At 29.5% G+C, this 21,291-nt stretch overlaps 1 protein-coding gene across 2 annotated transcripts in view; it reads left to right on the top strand.

Annotated features, from left to right (window-relative positions):
- LOC107441690 (lysosomal cholesterol signaling protein) overlaps window positions 1-21,291 on the top strand; it is a 61,814-nt gene that overhangs the window by 27,691 nt on the left and 12,832 nt on the right. For both annotated transcript variants that reach the window (XM_071183211.1, XM_071183212.1), the window contains exons 4-9: window positions 4,610-4,908; window positions 10,086-10,207; window positions 11,610-11,769; window positions 14,330-14,485; window positions 19,597-19,680; window positions 21,023-21,231. In XM_071183211.1, the coding sequence (XP_071039312.1) occupies window positions 4,610-4,908; window positions 10,086-10,207; window positions 11,610-11,769; window positions 14,330-14,485; window positions 19,597-19,680; window positions 21,023-21,231 (1,030 nt within the window). The remainder of the gene's footprint in view (window positions 1-4,609; window positions 4,909-10,085; window positions 10,208-11,609; window positions 11,770-14,329; window positions 14,486-19,596; window positions 19,681-21,022; window positions 21,232-21,291) is intronic.

The raw sequence follows: 21,291 nt of genomic DNA, 5'->3' as shown, positions 1-21,291 counted from the left end.
GATTTATTAAATACACCTTGTGCGCCACCTAGGAACCAAATCTAGAACCCGATACTCGAAATTTTTGCTCTGTTACAATCGTACCCTGTTACAATTGACCCCACTCTCCCCTACGGTTTTGTAGCGTTCAGCGTCGAAAACAGGAAGGAAACTCACGCATGTACTAAAATTCAATACGAAGTACATCAGAAGATGTCACTGTTACCTGAAAAGACTATAAAATAAATTGAGATTTGAGTAAGTGTCTTTAATTACTCGAACAATTTTTTACATACAAACTTCTTTCTTTGTGCAAATTAAACTTAAGACTACATACTTTAATGCTGTATGTATAGAAAAAATTATTTTTTTAGTATTAAAATGAAGTTTAATCGAAACATTCAACCAATTTTTCTTAATTTCATGACTACTGTATTCAACATATTTTCAAAACTATTGTTTACCATGTTACCAGCTGCATAAATACTTGAAACTTTGAAAATAATCTTTTTTTAATATAACAATTAATGTCCGATGGCCCATTGACTTGAAAAAATATTCTATACATATGAAATTAACAGTGGGCGGGGGTACTCGCCGGGCGGGGCTACCCGACTCTCCCCTATATGTATTTATTTTGAGTAGAAATTTTAAAATTATTATCTACGAAAAAAATGAGGAAAAAAATCAAACGAAGACAGAAAAAAGTTCATTATATCCAACTTTCTGACTTTTTTGGTTCACTATATCCACAAAAAATAACATTATACGTGTATAGCAAGGCACGGGACCGAACATTTCGTTCACTATATCCGGGAGTTCACTATAAACCGTGTTAACTATAGCGGGGTTTGACTGTAGTATATCTAAATTTCATTAAGCTTTCCTCGAAGTTACTAGTGATTTTCATCGGTATTAAACTCATTCCATAATTTCTAGTGACTCGAAAATACTTTAGATTTTTACTTGCGTAAATATTAGTTTGCGATATAAATACTAATTATGCATGTTAAGAGTGATCGTTACGAATTACTTTGCATTAATAATATGTAAATCACTAAAAAATTTTGATAGAAATATTTTCAGTTCATGTTATTGATTTACAAATGTTTGGATAACCATAGTTTTTATTTAAAGTTTTTCAATGCAGCGTGCAAAATAAATAATAATAGTAATTTTTACAAGAAAATCTTAGGTTACTTTAGGGGAAAGAGGCAACTTTTATTGAAACTGTTTTCTATAAATTATATTGTCAAATATATTCGTATGTTCCCGTAAATTTTAGTGATTTTTTTTTACCTGTTTTGAAGATTGTTTTCATTAACTGCTAGCGAAAAAAGAAAAGTAAAGAAAAAAATTCTACGAAAAAAATATGACTGTTATAAACACTTTAACCATTTTGACTTTGAGGATTTTACTTTGAAGTATTTTTTCAAGAGATAATTTTTCAGAAAAATATTTTTTATATAAATAACTACTTTTATCAGACACAATTTTTTTCTTTAGGGGATTTGGCTTTCATCAATAATATCCAATTAGGTGAAGTATTGGCTTAAAGAAATGCCGAGTAATTGCCCTTGAATATAAACTTAAATAAAAAATAACATTGATAGGGGATACCGTACGATAGCTCTTTACCTTAAAAGTTACCCTCACGAGTGTCGGGCAATGATTTTTTCCCATAAAAGAATACCAGGCAACAGATTTTCTCCATAAAAAAATATATATATATATATAAAAGGAATACCGGATAATGATCTATTTATCCCTGCTGGTTTATATAATAATGAATATAGTTATCATTAATGATGTATGGAGATAACTAAATTTTTTCCTTTCTTACTAAATAAAATGAAATGAAATATTACCTATTTGTTGCTCCAAGAAATTACTTTTAACAATTATCAATAAATCGTAATCATACTTCATAAACATGTAGACTAATAATATTTCATGCTTTGTAAGTTTATCATTACTTATCCTATAGAATATCTAGACAATGTATGAAATGCTTATTAATTTCATACTTTGCCCAGTTCTGGGATTTCATACATTTCGGGTAGCATATGTTCTTAAAGTGATTGATGTAGTTAGAAAATTTGCTTTTAAACATAACTTAAATTCTTTTTTAAAATACTTAAATCACTTCTTTTAATTATTCTAGTTCTTGAAGTTTTAAAGTGAAAATAAATAAATTTTCACTGTATAGAAAATTTGTCAAATTACCATGATATTAAGCTAGAAAAAATGAAATAATAAAATACAATGAATGAATTTAATAAAATACGCAATTAAATACATATACCATAACATGTTTTAGGTACCCGCTTTTTTTTAAACCAATTTCGTCTAAAAAATTGTTTTTCTGTATATTTTTTTTATATAAAATTATAAATTTTTATCCTTCAAAAACCGTTTGAGTTTTGTTTCTATATTAAATAGAGCGGAAGTTATGATGATTTAAAAAATCATTTATTTTGGCTACTAACTGAAAAAGGTGCCTTTTTGGCCCTCTCCTGAAAGCTAATTTTTTGGCTGTTTTCTTTCATTTTAAATATGATACCTCACATTATTTTAGTTCAAATTATTTGAAATTTCGCATGAAAATTTTTATACACATGTCTAAGGAACAGACTACGGTCTAATCGATTAAACTATTATTTAATATTTTGCAGCTAAATAAAAATAACTAATAGCAATTGTTGATCCTTTTTTACTAAATAAATTTTGATATTTACTGTAAAATATCTAAATAGTAATAATATGTCTAATACGTATTCTATTCCCTAAGTTGAGTTTTTTTGAGTACTATAAAGCAAAAATAATGAAAAAATAATAAATTTCAGCAAAGCTGTGTGATTTTGAAAAGAGGTCAATTTTCGGTTTTTTGACCAGTTCCTCCTCCCATATTTTCTAAAAAAATTTTCTTCATATTTTTTTTTGTGTAATATTTTAGTGTAAAATACCCCCATAACTCCAAATAAAAAAAATTTAAATTAAAAATTTTAAAATGTTGTGTCCGAAAGTTTTAGGGTACCTTAATTGGTTGAAGTGGTGAAGAAATGGTTATGTATAACTCATACGGAGACCAGAAATTGCGAAACCGTTATTTCAATAAATTTCCAATTAATGTTTCTTCCTTATAATAACATTAGGAAGAGAATATTAATTTTTTGACAGATCACTTACAGTACATTCATTAATGAAATGTTATCATCAGTTTGAGGTAAAGATGATTTTTGACACTCAATAATTTTTGGTGACTGTGCGAAATCTTTTAATAACTGTTCCAAAAAATGTTGTCTATTGTTCAGGGTTTTTACTGTAAGTACTAGGTATTCTTTTTCATTGTTGAAACTTAGTTACATTAAGCATCGTCGTGATGCCATAAAATATAAACTGACATCATTAAGATTATATATCTTGAAATGTTTCAAGAAATTACTTTTAGAAAAGTGATTTTTTACATTACTATTTATAAAAAAGTTCCTTTTATTCTTTATTTTTATTTATTTTATTTTAAAATAAAGCTTTTTTATTAAAAAGAAATCATTTTTCCTTGGTCAGAGAGCTGTCATCAAGTCAGAAAAGCCCCGGTTTCGAATCCCGGATAAGGTCATGGATGTTCTTTCCTTTTTTTCCCTTTGTGCTACCTGTCTTTCTTACTGTGAAAGTAACGTTGGCCCACCTACTATGGTGCCCATGATGGAGTGGTCAACAAATCTACTCATTTTGATACACAAATGTATAAAATCAATATCCGGATAGAAGAAAAAAATTCTTTTTGTAACATTATAGTATAGTCACACAATTGCATAATATATTATCCTTAATAAATCGTAACAGGATTTCTGTGTCTGATGTCAAGTTTTAATCAAAATTGATCATGAAGATTAAAGTTTTATCATAAATGTTAATCTCAAGTAAAATTTATTTAGAGATATTGTCTTCAGTTCAAATCTAGTAAAATTTTCTCCACTTTCTGACATAAAGCATATACCACGCACAAAATTTAAAAGAAAGCAATAATAAAATAAAACTTAAAAAATAAAATGTTTTAAAGTGAAATTAAAAAGAAAATTTTCTTTTAAAAACTTAAACCAAAAACCGTAATTTATATTACTTTTATAATTACAAACTCATAATAAGCTTTTATCACAGCTAAAAATTCTCACACGTTTGTTAAAAGTGATGCGCCTGACACTGTTTGCTTTACGTGTGAATGGAATTATTCCTTTATCTTTTATTCTCTTTTAAGAACTACGTTTTTAAAAGAGAATAATTAGAAAAAAAGCATAATTCCTTTTTTTTAATCGAATTTCCATGTTTAAAAAAAATTTTAAATTTTAAACTATTATTTTATTGTTTCCTTAGAATATCATGTTTATAAATACCTTATTATATGGTGGTTGGCTTTATATGATCAACTCATTAAAACTATCGAATTCTGAACGAGTAACAGTTATTTTATGTAAAACATTTGTTCAATTCGTAACACTGATTTTCAGTAAAATACTAGTTTTAGTCGTACCTGTGATTTTATATAGTACTTGTTTTATTCATGTATATGATTTTACGCAATATGCTTGTAACAATTTTAAGGTTTTTAACAAATAGTACTTTTTTTCAGTGTCTGCTTTGTATCAAGAGAGCAGACCTCACATGATAAAATATCTGTTCTTCATGCCCATTCTTACCGTTCTCATTTTTGTTCCCCTGGGACATCTCTTGATTGAACTGCACAAACGAAGACGAACACAAGAAGAAGAAAAGACATCAAGTTGTGATGTATGGATGAATGGTTTCGAAGCGGCCTTCCGATCTATGTTAAAATACAGCGTTCCAATTACCATAGCAACTTTATCTGGCATTATTTTGAATTTCATTTTCCATTCACATATGCACGCAGCTCTACATAAACCTCTCGAAGTATGTAACAAATTTTGAATTATTTATGCTTTAAAAACCATGTAGAAGTAAATTTTTGATAAGGAGGGTTTCTTGTCTTAAATTTAAAAAAAAAATCGATTTTTTATTGCATATTTCGAAACCTTCTAATAAGGAGTGCATGTGGGTGAAACCATTTTGTTCGGAAACTATTTGATATAGTTGAAAAATGCGATCACTGGACTGGCCGTTTCAGATCTTCAAAGTCTCAAGAAAGGCGCAGGAGGCAACCAGGCTTTCATACGAAGACCTGCCAAATGGCAATTTACTGGAAAGATATGTTGGTGCGAACAGGAAAAACAACAACAAACCACCAAATTCGCTTTTTCGGATAGTTTCTCTATGGCACCTATTCCAATTAAGACGTGGCTCAAAGTTGCAAATTATGATCTTAATGATGTCTCATGGAGATTATCAGAATCATGGATGTCATGGGTATTCGAATTGGCTGCACGACTTTCGAGTTTTGCAAATTAGCAACAAAATTCGCTTTGCAAGCTCGGAGCACTACGTTTCATCCTCCAGCAAAGAGGCCATATCTGCCAGGCACGCCAACGAAATGTATAATCTCGAGAAAGGCGTGCTGTATGGGGATTCGATCGATGGTAAGTTTCGAAACACCAATGAAAAACGTTATAAAAACTTCAAACGTGATTTCTCAAAAATCGTGTTTCTTTTGCTGGGAGTTTGGATTGCGGAAAAACTATTCCTTCGCTTTTGAGGTTGGTCTCGATATTTGAAGAGAAGTGACGTGGTCATGGTTAAAATCAACAGAAATCAAACATTTTCCAAAATTTCGATTTTTCTATTTAATTTTAAATCCAGAGAAAAGTCGTTTTTCGTAATCTTTTTTTCAAATGGCCACCATTTAGTAAAAAAAAAAGAGTTTTTCAGAATTTTTTTGGTTCTAACCACAAGTACTGTACATTCATGCATAACCTTCAATTTTCGGTTTCGTTCACCTCAGGTTATACAGTATGGAGATTGAGCTACTCCCGTCCACCAGTGCACAACGTGAACTGATATATCTATTATTTTTATAGGTTAGTTTATAATTATATCGGGGGGAAAATATTGAAATATAGCGGAAAGGGGATGAATGAATGAAACCATGAAATCATAATATAACGCATTTTTTCATTTTATAGAAAAATAGTGTTGAAAATGAGACTTAAATCGGATCTCTAGATCAGAAAACCCCCTTAATTCCAAGTTTATTTTTGGAGTATCAATACGGTTTTAGTCTTATCAATCCACATTTGTAATTAAGATTATTTTCATTTAAAAAAGTAAATTTTTGAAGTAGATTTTGATCAGCAATCAACAATATACCCCTGAATTAAAGTAAGCAATGTAAATTTTGTAAATTATATAAATTACTAGCGTTAGTGGTACTAGCGATAGATTTTGATTGCTGAATTCGCTATTAAAGAGACACGGGGACTTAAAAGTGAAAAGTTAAATTTTTTAATTCAAACTGATGCGGGAATTCCTTATTAAATTTTAATTGCTTTGCTGAATTTTTAAATATATAACAGCTTAAAGAAATTTCTATTGATGAGTCTTACAAAAGTTTATAAAATTACGTAACATTGAAAAAATACAAAAATAGATTATGTTTTGTCAATAACCTTAGTGTTCTAAATAAATAGCTATATTGCTAGCTAAATAATTAGAAAATAATAGCTAAATAATTAGCTATAATGTCTTATTTGAACGGAAATTTACAATTTATGGCTTACAATAAAGTGTAATAACGCTCATTTAGATGTTTTCTGATAATGAGAAAAAAAACTGGAAGATTAAATTATTAAGTTTGCATGAATTCGAATAAATATATTTTCGTGGAAAGACGAAATAAAGATTTTATTACATATTTTTTAATTGCAAATTTATGCGTTGTTCTGCTTAGAAAAAATTGCTTTCAAAAAAACTATGAATCATAAAACATGAAAACTGATTCGATAATAAAATTATGAGTCACTTAATGGAAAAAAAAGGAAAAAAATTTATTAAATTTTTTAATAGCTATAGCAAATCTTATTTAGTGATTTAGTGATGTTCATTTTATTATGGTTTTAGTCTCTTCACAAAGATACAATAAACTTTCTCAAGAAAAATTATCATAAAATATTAAACAGTAGATTAGATTAATGCTTTAAAATGAATTTATAAGTGATGAATTAATTTTTAATGCAAAAGCCATTCTATACAAGGAACATAAATTAATTCCTTTTAAAATTTAATTAAAGATGATAATGATGTATTCTTTTAGAACAGAATAATGTTTAATGTACATAAAGAAAAAGATTTATGAATTCATAAAAATGTTTTAGCAGGATGTTTTATGTTTATTCATTAACTCATAAGGACAGATATAATAGTTAGTAGAATGAGAAATTTGTCATGAATGATTTTATACATGACATCAATCCTGAAATGTTTATTTCATCACTTAAAGATTTAGATATCTTGAATTCTAAATAGGTCATGCAAAAATAATTGCCATCATTTTTCAGATAAAATAATTTATACATTATTAAAATGCACATAATTTTTACATTTCTTCATAACTTAATTTGAACAATTAAAACGAATTCTACTGTCTGTTTTGTGCTTGTTTAAGGATGTGTAGCTGTTAATTTTTTGGTATTAAATTCAATAATAATTAAATATTTTCTTTATTACTACTTTTTTATTACTCTTTTTAATTAAAACTCGCGAACTTTAAAAAATTCTGGTTTATCATATATATGTAGGCTTTAAAAATTTGAGAATAAAACAATAGTAATTAAATTTTTTTATTTATTTTGACTTAGTGATTGTTAGGTTCGATTTGTATGAATGAAACCGGATTTCTTTTCAGTACTCCATAACGTCTCTTAGTTAGTCCTATAATTATACATTTTGATGTTTGGATTTTTCTATTTTTCTTATTTTTCTTGTGTTATTATTTTATAATTTAATTCCCCTTTAAAAAACCAATAGTTGTAGTTGATGATTATTTTAACTTTTTGATGCAGAATATGTATTTTTCATAGTTTTTTCAATATTTTGTATTTAAAAGTGAAAAATATTATATTTTGCACCGTAATATTTTATGGTTATGAAATACAGCGTGAAACGCCGGTGACTATTTATAATATTTATAATATTGGCTAATATCGGCTCATTTCCAAACAATAATTTTTCAAATTTGCACTTACTTGAAGTTATTTAGATCTAAACGAAAATATCATTGATCATTGAAATTTAATTAATTTATGAAATCAATGATTGGTAAATTTTTGAATATGAATGAAAAAGAAAATTTTCAGATTACTTATTTTGGATTTTATGTTTTAGTACAAATATAATTCAGACAGTCTAACAGTTTTGTTAATAACTATTAAATTGTTTTTATGATTAAAAATGCAAAATTATATTTTTACTCGTAATAATAGCGCCAGAAAAAAATTTGAAAAAGGGTTACCGGTGTCCTATCTGCTTCAAAGGGTTGAGATTAGAGGTCATGATAATCAAATAATATTCATATAATAATAATTTTTAAAAAAATCAAATCCATGAGGGAATAAGCATGAATCTATTTCTATTTCCAGATCCTTTTTTTTGAAGTTCTTGTCAGTTTTCTTTCGGGTTTTTACCTGCTCCATTTCATATAGCTCTTTGTTTCTAATATAATAATACTAGGAGGCTTCGCCCCCTGTTCGCCAACCCCCGGAACTGCTTTCGCAGTTCATTTCGGATTGCTTCGCAATCCAATGCTCGCTTTGCTCGCTCATTGGATACGTTCTTAACGTCTAGTTTTTGTATACTTTTTTGAATACTGAAGTTCCGAAAACTTTTCACTGTAGAAAATTCTAAACCTGTNTAAAAAATACAAAATTATATTTTTACTCGTAATAATAGCGCCAGAAAAAAATTTGAAAAAGGTTTACCGGTGTCCCATCTGCATCAAAGGGTTGAGATTAGAAGTCATAATAATCAAATAATATTCATGTTATAATAATTTTAAAGAAATCAAATCCATGAGGGAATATGCATGAATCTATTTTTTTTTCCAGATTCAATTTTATGAAGTTCTTGTCAGTTTTCTTTCGGGTTTTTGCCTGCTCCATTTTATATAGTTCTTTGTTTCTAATATAATAATATATTTTTGTTGCTGGGATCTATCTTTTCAAGTTTCGCTTTCGCAATTTTTGTTGCTTTATTTATTTTAAGATTCACGCTCCTTACTCATTCCTTTTCGGTGGCTACAATTCAACCAAATCAATCAATCTTGTAGAAAAATCTCCAAATGAAATTTATTTTTCCTTGAAATAATAAAATAAACTTGGTAAATTTCCATTTAATAAAATCTTTTATATTTGCATTCCAGCTTTTTCCTGTTTTTTTTATATCGATGGAAAATAAATTCATATCATACAGCATCGACACATTTGTACGCACCAATTATTAATAACTCATAATTTTTCCTTATTTCTTTATTAATTTTTTGTGTAAATGCAGCAAAATGGATTGAGTTTCTTCTTTAAATTAATTTTTCATTTCTTTTCTTTTATCAAAATATATTCTTCAACAAATTAACTACATCATTGAATATTCCTGAAATATAACCTTTATAGAAAATATCACTTTTAAAAATCAGAATTTTTAAAAATAGAAAAGATAAAATTTCAAAGAAAAACTATGAATTCAAGATTTATAATTAAAAGGTAACAGGCAAATCAAGTGCGGTTCCTAACTTCAGGATGAACGCTTCTTAAAATATTGTGTCTCACTAACCTCTATTTAAGCTTTCATTTGATATTTTGTAACATAGCAACTTAGCTACGAAAATATAAAATAAATTTTATCCGTTAATTACTAGACATCTTTTCTCCCATATCGATTTAGAGGAATTTGAATTTTTCTTGAATTCTTGTAATATTTTAACTTGATTAAATTTTGTTTACGAGTCGGTCACTTTCTCTTTTTTTGTGCTCCTCACACTATATTTAGATATATTTTCCTTTAGTTACATTAATGCAATATTAGAAAGCACTATTTTTATGGATATAATCGTATGAGCTGATGACAAGATAACTCTTCTTTGTTAATTTTTAAAAATTTCAATTAGTTTCTTTTTAAATTTTGATTTCTAATGTTAATAATTTTAGGCAGTGGCTAATACTGTGCCGGGTATGGTTCTGGCTGTTATAGGCTTCAGTTTTGTCCGGAAAGAAAGATACCTTTTCACTTCCGCGATGGTTGCAGCATGTGTTTTGGTGGTCATCAAGATGTAAGCATTGTATAATTATTTTTGCATGTATTCAAATTAAGCATAACAGAAAAAAGTAATATCATAATTTTTGGTATGAAATTTGGTGAAATTTGAGGATGCATTTACGTCTATAAATCACCTAATTTCTAAATTACAGTTTAAAAAATGTTGGTGGAGACTATTTTTGGAGGTAAAGCAAATTGATTTTTTTTTACTGTGCATTTAGTCACATTTCTAATTTATTTTTCACTCCATAGTTTAATTTGCTTATTTATTCATGCTTGTTTGTTTGTTTGCTAATAACATATATTTTCATGCGCTACAGAATCAATTTATGGCTCCATTGCAGAAACATTTTGCTTAAAAAACAAGCACATTTGTAGTGATATATTAGTACTAATACTTTCAAATAATAATAATATTTTGCCAATATTAATAATAATATTTTGCTAATGTTTTGCAAATTTTAATTAGTTTTTTAACGATAATTATAGTTCTGTACTTAAAATTTACTTAACACCATAATAGCACCAACTGTACTCCTTAATGTTTTACAATTTACATAGTTTTAACCCAGTCGACAGAATTTTTAACATATTGTCTTCGACAATAGACAACTGACTTGCATATAATTTGTACCGCTTTTAACTGTGGTACTCTTTCATTATAAAGCTATCTTAGAAGTATTTAACTTTACTTTTATTAAGTTAATTAATAAATGATAATAAATTATTTAAAAAGCTTTTGTTTTGCACTTAAATATCTTTCAAGTAAACAGATTTTATGAATGGAAATAATAATTTTTTGAATTGCACAATTCGCTTTCGAGATATGGGAAAATTAATTCATAATTAAATTGAATAATAAGTAATTATTAAATATATTTTTTCATTTTTTTTCAAATATCTTTCGATAAATAAATTTTAAAAGTGGATATAATAATATTCTGACTCATTCAATACTCGTTCCAGATATTTTTTCGAGATTATATTCGTTCGAGATTAGATATTACGATAGATTTTGAAGTATACAAAAAATTATATTAGAATTATGTTAAGATGTCCATATTTTCCATTAGTTTTATGAGTAAACGATGTATCTATAAAAATACGAATTTTCCAAATCAAAGAATTGAATCTTAAAACCTAAAACAATTTAATCTTAAACTAAAGAATTGAATCAAAGAATTGAATCTTAAACTAAATACAATCATCACCAAAGTAAATTAGGATGTAAACCCTTTACCGCTAGCTTACCCCTAATTATTTCAGAACCGAGCCGTTTTTTTTTGGACACAGGAGCTGGTTTATAAAATAGTAGCTCTTTACAGCAAATTAAATAAATAGTGTTGATAGCATTCTAGTAAATGTTCAGAATTACTCATTCTGGTTGCTTAAAAAAAGTTGTTCGAATTTTTCAGGTTTTTAACACCGATAATTCTACATACATTTATAAAACTGCTAGTAGGAGATTCCGTTGCAGCCAGACCTTTATCTGATTTTGGTCTTCTATACGGAATAGTTTCACCTGCTACTGCTATCTTCTTATCTGGGCAAGAATTTCGGAAACCGCTTGCTTCGGTAACTACAATTTATATATTTAATGAACCTGTTGTACATAGATCCATTAAAATTATATATATATATATATGTATATATACTAAACTTTTTTTTTAAAACTCAATATTTTACGTAATTGATAAATTTTTTAAAAAATTTGCTTAAATATATAAAGAAAACCATCATCAAAATTAAACTTCTGTGCTGTGTTTTTCAATAATACACAAGTAATGACAAGTGGTATAAAAACATTAAGAAAACCTTTTGTTAAACTTTGTAAACCTTTTCTTCTTTTGTTGTAAAAATGAGGTTATTGGGGAATTGCAGACAGCATAAGAGCAAAGATGCTTAAATTATTTTCTTTATATTAGTATATTTTAAGCGCCACAACCACTTTCGTCGTTTTGTGCGTTCAATTTTAGGTTAGATTACGTTTTGCTCTGCAAAAACTGTAAGATATATATATATATATATATATATGTGTGTGTTTGTGTATTAGTTTAAAATAAATGCATTGCTATATTTTCTAATAGATTGCATTGCAGTTTCCTAATTTAGTCAGACTTATTAGTTCCAGCAAAGTTAATAAACTTTTGTCTCCCATTAAAGTTCTTTTATTTGCTAGCTATTTGTAAGTCATTTTATGCTTTTTTTGTTGTTGATGATTTTGGATTCTGTGATAGTAATTCATGTAAACGCATGAGCAATGATGTATGGTTTAAAGGTCAGATTTTAATAACGCGAACTGCTGTTTTAACCAATTTTTATTTTATGTAGCATACGATGCCATAAACAGATTTTTATGATACACTGAAGACATTAAATTTCATTTAAATATATACGGATGCATCATCCGTCAACAAATACATGCATGCATGATACACTAGGAAGCATTAATAAAAATAATATGTTTTTGAGTGAAATTTATTACTCATGGAAAAAGACGTTTCTTATAGAATACACGTGAGTTTTTTAGAAAAGTGTGTTCGAGTTTTAAGATTTCTTTTACCAATAGCTAGTTATTTTTAAATTTTACACTAATTTTTTGAGCAATTCGATTGCAAGTTATAAATCGAAAAGCATAAGCATTTAACAAAAAGGATAAATAAAAAGTTATAATTATTTCCTTGAATGTAATTATAATACTTACTATGCGGAAAATAAAACTGAAGGGAACATTCAAACGGAAAATCTTGATAACTTTTTAACTATTGGTTGTATTATCGTGTACTAATGAGAGTCTTATAATTTTCTTAAAAGCAACGAAATTAATTGGCGCAGGTGATTTTTTAAATTAAGATTTCAAACACAAAAACACCCTTTTTCTAAATAATTATTCCATTTTAATGACGGTTTTGTATTTTTGATCCTGTATATATAGAAGTTAGCCGTTGTAGTATTTCGTTGCCTTTGAAGTAACTATATAATTAAAAGTTATCAAAAACTTAACCAAATTGCTTATTTCTTTGAAAAATAAAACTTGTTTCCTAAACAGAACACAGCAAACCGTGTATTCTAGCCATCATAATTTCTCAAGCTATTGTCCTTTTTTTTTGGATAGTAGAGGGTAATAGAGCTGCTTATGTTTGTTCATATTTTCTATTTTGTGAAGCCATTAAGTGGACTGATTTACTGTTTTTTGTGGTTTTACCACCATTATGTTAATAAATTGTGCTCGTGAACAATCTGGTACCTTTCTAGCTCGATGTGAAAAATGCCTAACTCCAAAAACTCAGTGGAGCAAACTCCGAATATTAAATTTGCAGCAGCAATGTTTACATTAACTAACTAATGAGATTAACTAATTAAGAAATCCCGACAATTTATATATAATTGAAATGACTGGGTGGCGCTGTTGGATTGTCCTCTTCCTTCTGAGCCCAAGTTTACGGGTTCGATCCCCGACCCAGACACCGGATTTTCAGGATGCAGAAAATCCTCAGCGTCCATGTCGTATGATTATGCGGCATGTAAAAGATGCCTGGAGTGCCTAATTGGCATTTCCGGAAAAATTAAATTCCCAGTGTACTTGAGCATCCAAATAGAGTCTCGGTGCTGCCATCTAGTGTGGCAGAAACTAGACGTCCAAATTAACATGACCAATGGTATCTCACCCATTGTGGTGGTCCTGAAAGAGTGTATACCGCTTCTGGAGAACGCACTAGGTCTGCTCATCGGAAAGACTGATTGTGCAGCTCATTGGAAATAAAAAATATATATATAATTGAAATGGGGAGCAACTTTGCTTTCAGAAGTTTCCTCATAGATGTTGTTATGAATTGCAATGGTGACATCAAGCATTAGAAATAGGGTTTAAGTGAAAAGTTAGGGAAAAAAAAGAAGCATAGGGAAGCCTTTTTCAATGAAATCTTATTAATAATACATACATCCAGAGCTGAAAATGTTTTGTTTTGCTAAACTGAAACTTTTTGTGCAAAATGCCACACAACTAATATTTTTTATTTATAATATTTTAATTTTTTTCATTAATACCGTAAAATATGCTTTATTTTCATCTGAAACTCTAATGCCTATGTGAGGTTAAAATCTGAAGTATGACTAAATTTATAATTTCTTGCAGATGAGTGCAACTTTAATCCTAACTAGTCTTCTCAGTTTTCCAAGTGGATATGTTGTGGCGAGATTCACATTAATTTTGAAGGAAGATCTGAATAAATATGTTCCAGTTTTAAAGAATTATCTTTTTTGGATTGCTTGTGTATCTATATTATGCGATGTAAGTACTCAGAATCTTTTAAATATTTTAATGTCATTGATGTTTAAATATTATATTATTTATAAACTGAGTATATTTTCTATTTAAAAAAAATCTTCATATGTGTAACAAGATATAGTTTGGATATAGTTTAAAACAAAGTATTTTTATTTCAACATATTACAAATTTATTTTAGGAGAAAAAGTACGCGCCTGTGGTTTTTAAAATTCTTATCACAACGAAATATCTTTATCTCAACAAACACAAATTTATTTTAGAAGAGAAGTTATACGGCCGAAGTTTCGAAAATTCTTATGTCAACAAATATTTATTACTCATCATATCACAAATTCATTTTAGAATAAAAATTGTGCGTTCGTGGTTTCAAAGGAACAAAAAATAGATCTTCCAATTGAATTTCGCTATCACTTAGAGAAATGCTTTTAAAAATTGCGTTAGACAAATTTTCTTACTTTTTATAACACAACAAGAACCACCATATTCATCAGATTTGAATCTAAATAGATTTTCTTTTGTTTGATTTATCTTAAAGATTTACGTTTGTGCTTAATTTCATAACACTTTGGTATTTGGTAAGAAAATACGCGTGCAAAATATACAGTATACAATGAATACAAACTGAAATACAAGAAATAGTAAGAAATTTCAGAAATTTATTGAATTGCGGGCCCGTATCAGAACATTTTGTAACACAATTAAAGCTCGATATTAAATCAAAAGAAAAATTAAATCCACTTTGAAAAATGTGTAAATATTTGTATATATATTTGTAAGTTTGGTTGTTTTATTTTATTAAGCATAAATGAATATGTGTCCAAATTGAGTCTTGACAATTTGCACAAAAGAAAAATACGCGCAAGAAATGCTTATTTTTAATGATTATCTGAAAAAATTCTTTTTATTGCGTGTAGAGAATAATATTCATATTTTGAGTTCTATAATCTTCCAAAAGCTTAAATTTTTTGAAAAATAAAAGAAAAACTGTTTTCGTTATAATTTTTTTAAGTTTCAAATTCCAAGAATTTTTTTCTCCAAGGAAGTGAAATCGTAACTTTGTGCAAACGATTGTGGAGCAAAATTATCTTTCACAATTAATGAAATTACGATGTACATTGCGCGAAAAAAACAAACAAAAAAAAACACCCAAAATAATTTTGAGCTAATGATCGTATCTTCACGTTCTAGAACTTAATCTTAATGGTTCGAGCTAATACTAATTAATTAGTAAATACGATATTTTAAGTTACGAAATCAGACACGGAATCGTACTTTTTCGGAATAAACATACATTTTTTGTCTTTTTTGAAGGATTCAAACTGCTATGCTTGAGTGAAGAAATTTCTTAATTCGCTCAAAAAGTTCTCGAGATATGGTGAAATACGCAAAAAATAAAATTAGCAATAAGGGACCCGAACTTCGGACGGCTCTCCTGACCAAACTATATGAACCATTTTTTTTCCAGATTGCAGCTACCTATTATGTATTTTGGGGGGGGGGGGGCAGANTTTGGGGGGGGGGGGGCAGATAGTGTTTTATTTAATTTATTTGCATAATTGAGGCCACCCTTTTATACCACTAAGATCGAGTCCTAGAATGCGAAGATCCTATCATTAGATCAAAAGTTATGTTACAAAAGTTTGAGGGTGGCCCATTTTTTTCGCTCACGCACTGTTCAACTCATGGTATTAGACCACGTTAAGAGAATGTGAAAAACTCTTGCAGGTAACGAAAAACCATTCACGCAGAATAACAACTACAAAAGATATTATAAATATGTTAATTACGAAAATATCTTTTGGATTAAATATTACTAGATTTATTCGAAGTGGCATTTACTGCCGTCATTGGGCAATCTACAACGATGTAAAAATGATGAATGCACTCTAAGACAGGTATGCGAATTAACTTCAATCCGCGTTATGAGATTCTCCACTGTGCCCCCACCAGTCTCATCTAGACTCAGAGTCTACGTGTGTTTCAGCGTTATTAAAGCCCTCTGAATTTGTTGGTTTAATATTGAAACACCGTGCATGTACTGTTGGAACATGTTTTGTAGACCATTACAGTTTTGATAATTCGTCAGAATCACTCCGCGTATCAGTTTTAAAAGTGCACGAGTTTTCCTTTTACGGTTTCTCATTTTTCTACTGAATCTGCAGACCGTTACAATTTTAATAATTCGTAATAATCCCTCCTCGTATCAGTTTTAAAAGTGCACGATTTTTCCTTTTACGGTTTCTCATTTTTCGATTATATCCACAGACCGTTGCAATTTTAATAATTCGTAATAATCACTACTCGTATCAGTTCTAAAAGTGCACGGATTTTCCTTTTACGGTTTCTCATTTTTCTATTGCATCTGCAGACAGTTAAAATTTAAATAATTCGAATAATCCCTCCTCGTATCAGTTTTAAAAGTGCACGAATTTTCCTTTTACAGTTTCTTATTTTTGTATTGTATCTGCAGACCGTTACAATTTTAATAATTCGTAATAATCACTCTGCGTATCAGTTTTAAAAGTGCACGAATTTTCCTTTTACGGTTTCTCATTTTTCTATTGTATCTGCAGACCGTTACAGTTTCGGTAATGCGTAGTAATCACTCCGCGTAACAGTTTTAAAGTGACACGAATTTTAATTTTACCGTTTCACATATATATTTTTTATTCTATTTTAATTCCTTTTTATGAAGAAGTAAAGCGATTTTCTTTTGTCATTGAAGAACTTAAAATTTTAGAATGCCATGTAAAAGTTTATATACGTATGTGGTAGAGTATATTATGAAAAAGCTCTGCCAAAAAATAAATTTAAACAAGGGCTCCGTGATTAGAAAAGTTTGGAAGCATCATATTATTTTTGCTTCATTTAACTGCAAAATAACGATATTGGTAAGAACTTTGGGGAACATTTGAAAATATCGTTTAATATTGTACGGCTGTCTCAGAAATTTAAGCCCTAACAAACAAAACAGAGTCAGTTATATTGTTGATTCAATGATTTTTATTGATTCAAGGAATTTTATTATCAAGGTTACACACTCTGTTCAGTTTTTATGGTTTAAAGCTAAGTTAACTTTGATATTTATACAGGTATCAATTTTCGTGTATTCGGTTAATGTTAGGGAATTAACCTTGAAACAAGAATCGATGTTAAATTGCTAGGAATAGAAAAATCTACTTAACAGACTTATTTTTTTAAATTTATTTAATAACCCTTATAATTCCTATTATCCCTTCTTATTATTATTCATATTATTGTTACGGTTATTATTACTAAGAGTTTTATGAAATAATTTTCTGTCAACTTCAATTATTTTTTTTGAAAAATAAAGGAACTCGTAATAGATTCACTGACTTTCCAATCTTTTTGGGTGAGAAATAAAGTTTCCTTAACTGCCACTACTTAATAATTACCTTTAAAACGTGTATATTTAATACTCATAAGAAATTTCACAAACAATTATAATTTTCATAAACGGGTCAAAAAGTTACAGACAGTTTATTTTCTCAGAAAAAAATACTAACGAAATTCTTAAAAAAAAAAAAAAAACGAATTAGAAAAGATAAGTAGTAAGTCTTTGAATTGGCAGTATTACTACCTGTTGGAGTGATGAGGGTTAACATGATTTATTTGAATAACGTTCTATTAAAAAATATTTACGAGTGGTGTTCGGGTAGATTATGGAAAAATATAAACCTTATTTTTATTTCATAATTGAGGTTGAACATTAGATTTAAAAAAGATTTGTGACTGTCTCATAGAGCTGTAACATAAATAGAAGAAGCCCGTTGTATATTTCCCTATCTCCCAAAACATCTGAGTCCCTTCTGTCAGGTGCTCTGTCTGTTTCGGCGATTTTGGCGTGAGAAAGGACATCGGTTGAAAGTTGAGGTGAGCTCTCTTTTCTGATAGATTCGTGTTAAATACTTATACAGACCATGGAAGAAAGTTCAAAGATTTAGAAGCGTTAAGATTAGCCGAACAGTGAAAGATTGGATCCTTTTTCGACAAGACAAAAAATTCAAATCTCTCTTTTTTCATAAAATGCATAAACTGAACAAAATTGTTTGCGCTTTTACAAAACTAAGGAAATTTCAATTTTTGACTTTACCCCTCTATGGTCTGTCTGTGTTCTAATATCTGGCCTCGTAATTCTGATAAACCGAAAAGTTAAAAGGACCATTATTTTTTCTTTGAAGTCTTTTTGTCCTTCTATGCCATGGATCGTCACTAAAGTGAGAGCAGCTTTTCCTATTTTGCCACGTGATCTGCATGTCTGACCACAAACTCAGTGGAGTTACTACCTTCTTACATTCTAAACGACATGAGTCAGAGTCATAATTTATGTGGTCTGAATGATTTCTCAGAACGGAAGGAGAGGTAAGGACTGACAGATGTGTATCCACTTTTAAAACGTAGGAAGTCTAATCCCACCATTTGTTTTTGCGGTATATTAATGAACTAGCCAGTGGGACTGAAAATATAACCTGTAAGAGGCTTAATTTCGGAAAAACTTGACCATCTTATCATAAATGAACTTTTCTCAAGTGACTTGATTTACTGATCTTTGCTTGATGGTCCAGTGATGAGACATAATCTTGCAATTTTGCATCTCCGCGTGTGAAAAAAACTTATACCTAAACAAAGTAGCTTAACAAGGTTAACCCTAAGATATGCTTCTAAATTTTTCCCACTTTTCAGAGATTACTTAGAAATTATTTAAAACTAACTATAAGAAAATGTAACGAAAACAATTTCCTGCACTCAATATAAATTTGCAATTCAGAAAAAACTTAACTAAATGCAAAATAATTTTCATAAGACATAATTCACAGCATTACTTGAAACAATGTTCCCTCTTGCTCTCTGATATATTTTATCTACAAGTAAGTCCTATATCTGCTAGTCTGTACCATCTTCTCCAGCTATTTGAAGAGGGGTGCCTATATATATACCTGTGTCCGTTTTTACACCTTTACCTCTATTGACGTAACGTTTTTTTACTCCTACGAAGAACAGGTACTCACAAAGCTTCATATAAACTGTGCTTTTGTATTAATAAACCCCATCAAAAAAATCACATGATTAATTGACTGTTTCTTGTTTGTAGATTTATGTACTGGTTTCGTTTTTGTGGAAGAAAAAAGGACTGAAGTTTCCATACTGCTACATCTCATCTCTTGTTTTTACGCAAGTAAGAGTTTGATTTCACCTTTTGAACAATGAAACTTTAAAATTGAGTTAGTAGTATTTAAATTAGTATTTTTATGAGAAAATTTAAATTTCGGACCCACTTATTAAATCATAAAATCTTGTAGCATTTTACATGGTCTGTTTGCCAGTTGCATAAAATCTAGTAAAAACACAAGATATTTAAATTCGCTATTTAAAAAAAAGTTAGAAAATGTCAAATCCTATGTTTCATCTATAACTGCGTGGTATTCTGATCCACGTAATGCAAACTAGGACTCCTTTTACACAAAGATTTGTCTTGAGAGTAGAATTTGCTCAAATGTTTGTAACAAAACACCATTTTTTCTTAATGGTTGAGCTCGAAATACAAGACTAGTATAATGCAGTTATAATATGAAAAAAATGTTAGTTGATTAAAGATATATGAAAATACATGTAAATGGTTGCATTAAAAATACACTCTATAACAAGAAAATCGTCGCACCAAGAAGGGGTTGTCCGATTGAAACGAAAATTGGTGGATAGGAAGACAATGTACAGAATAGTAAATGATTAAAATTTCAGAACAATTGAATAATTTATTGCAGAGTTACAGTAACAAGTCCAATAAGGTGTTGACCTGCCTCTAGCCTGGATACAAGCTGCCACACGACGTGGCATAGACCGATAAAGCTCCCGGATGGTCTCTTGCGGTATTTCCTGCCAAATTCGATCCTATTGTCGAGAGAGGTCATCAACATTCCGCGCCAGATGCAATCGCCTTCCCATCATATCCCAGACATGCTCGATGGGGGAGAGATCTGTTGATCTGGCAGGCCAAGGAAGTGTTTGACAAGCTTGCAGACAGTTCATAGCAACACGTGCCGTATGTGGTCTGGCATTACCCTGCTGAAAAGCCAGCACAGAGCGCTTCAAAAGGAACGGTAGCTAAATAGGTCTTAGGATGTCGTCGACGTACAGCTGTGCAGTTAGTGTACCTCTAATAACGACCAAAGGGGTCCGGCTGTCAAAGGAAATGGCACCCCAGACCATAATGCCTTGTTGAGGGCCGGTGTGGAGTGCAATAGTGAAGACAGGATCCCCCCTCCGCCCTGTGTGTCTCCAAACATGTCTTCGATGATCGTCAGGACACAGTTGGAAGCGGGATTCGTCGCTAAAAACTATACGTCCCCTGTCGGTATCATTCCAGCCTGATCGAGCGTCGATTTTGCACGTCTTAGTGCGTTCTTTGTGCGTCGATTTTTTTGTTATAGAGTGTAGTATAATTAATATATTTTATGAGCAACTCTCGAATTTTATAAGCTACCCTACAAGTAATGAATTTTTCTTTTTTTTCCCCTTAGATTTTAAAGTGCTGCGGAATAATTGTTTGGCACTATGATTTCTTGAAATGGAATTCTGGCGAAATATACTTTCTAACAATTCTATATTATGGGGGAGAAATTTCTTGCTATATTCTTGTAGCTACTGCAGCTGTGCTATTTTCATCTTCATACGAACACAATGCTAAGGGAAAGAACAGATTTAGGATAATTTCTGGCATTTCTTTTTGGTAAGAAATTTATTTTAAAGAACTTTTATATATTTTATGACAAAAAGAAAATTTTTTAAT

This window comes from Parasteatoda tepidariorum, chromosome 7 (assembly GCF_043381705.1).
Source record: "Parasteatoda tepidariorum isolate YZ-2023 chromosome 7, CAS_Ptep_4.0, whole genome shotgun sequence".
Lineage (NCBI taxonomy): Eukaryota > Metazoa > Arthropoda > Arachnida > Araneae > Theridiidae > Parasteatoda > Parasteatoda tepidariorum.
This window is presented reverse-complemented; position numbering and strand designations above follow the sequence as displayed.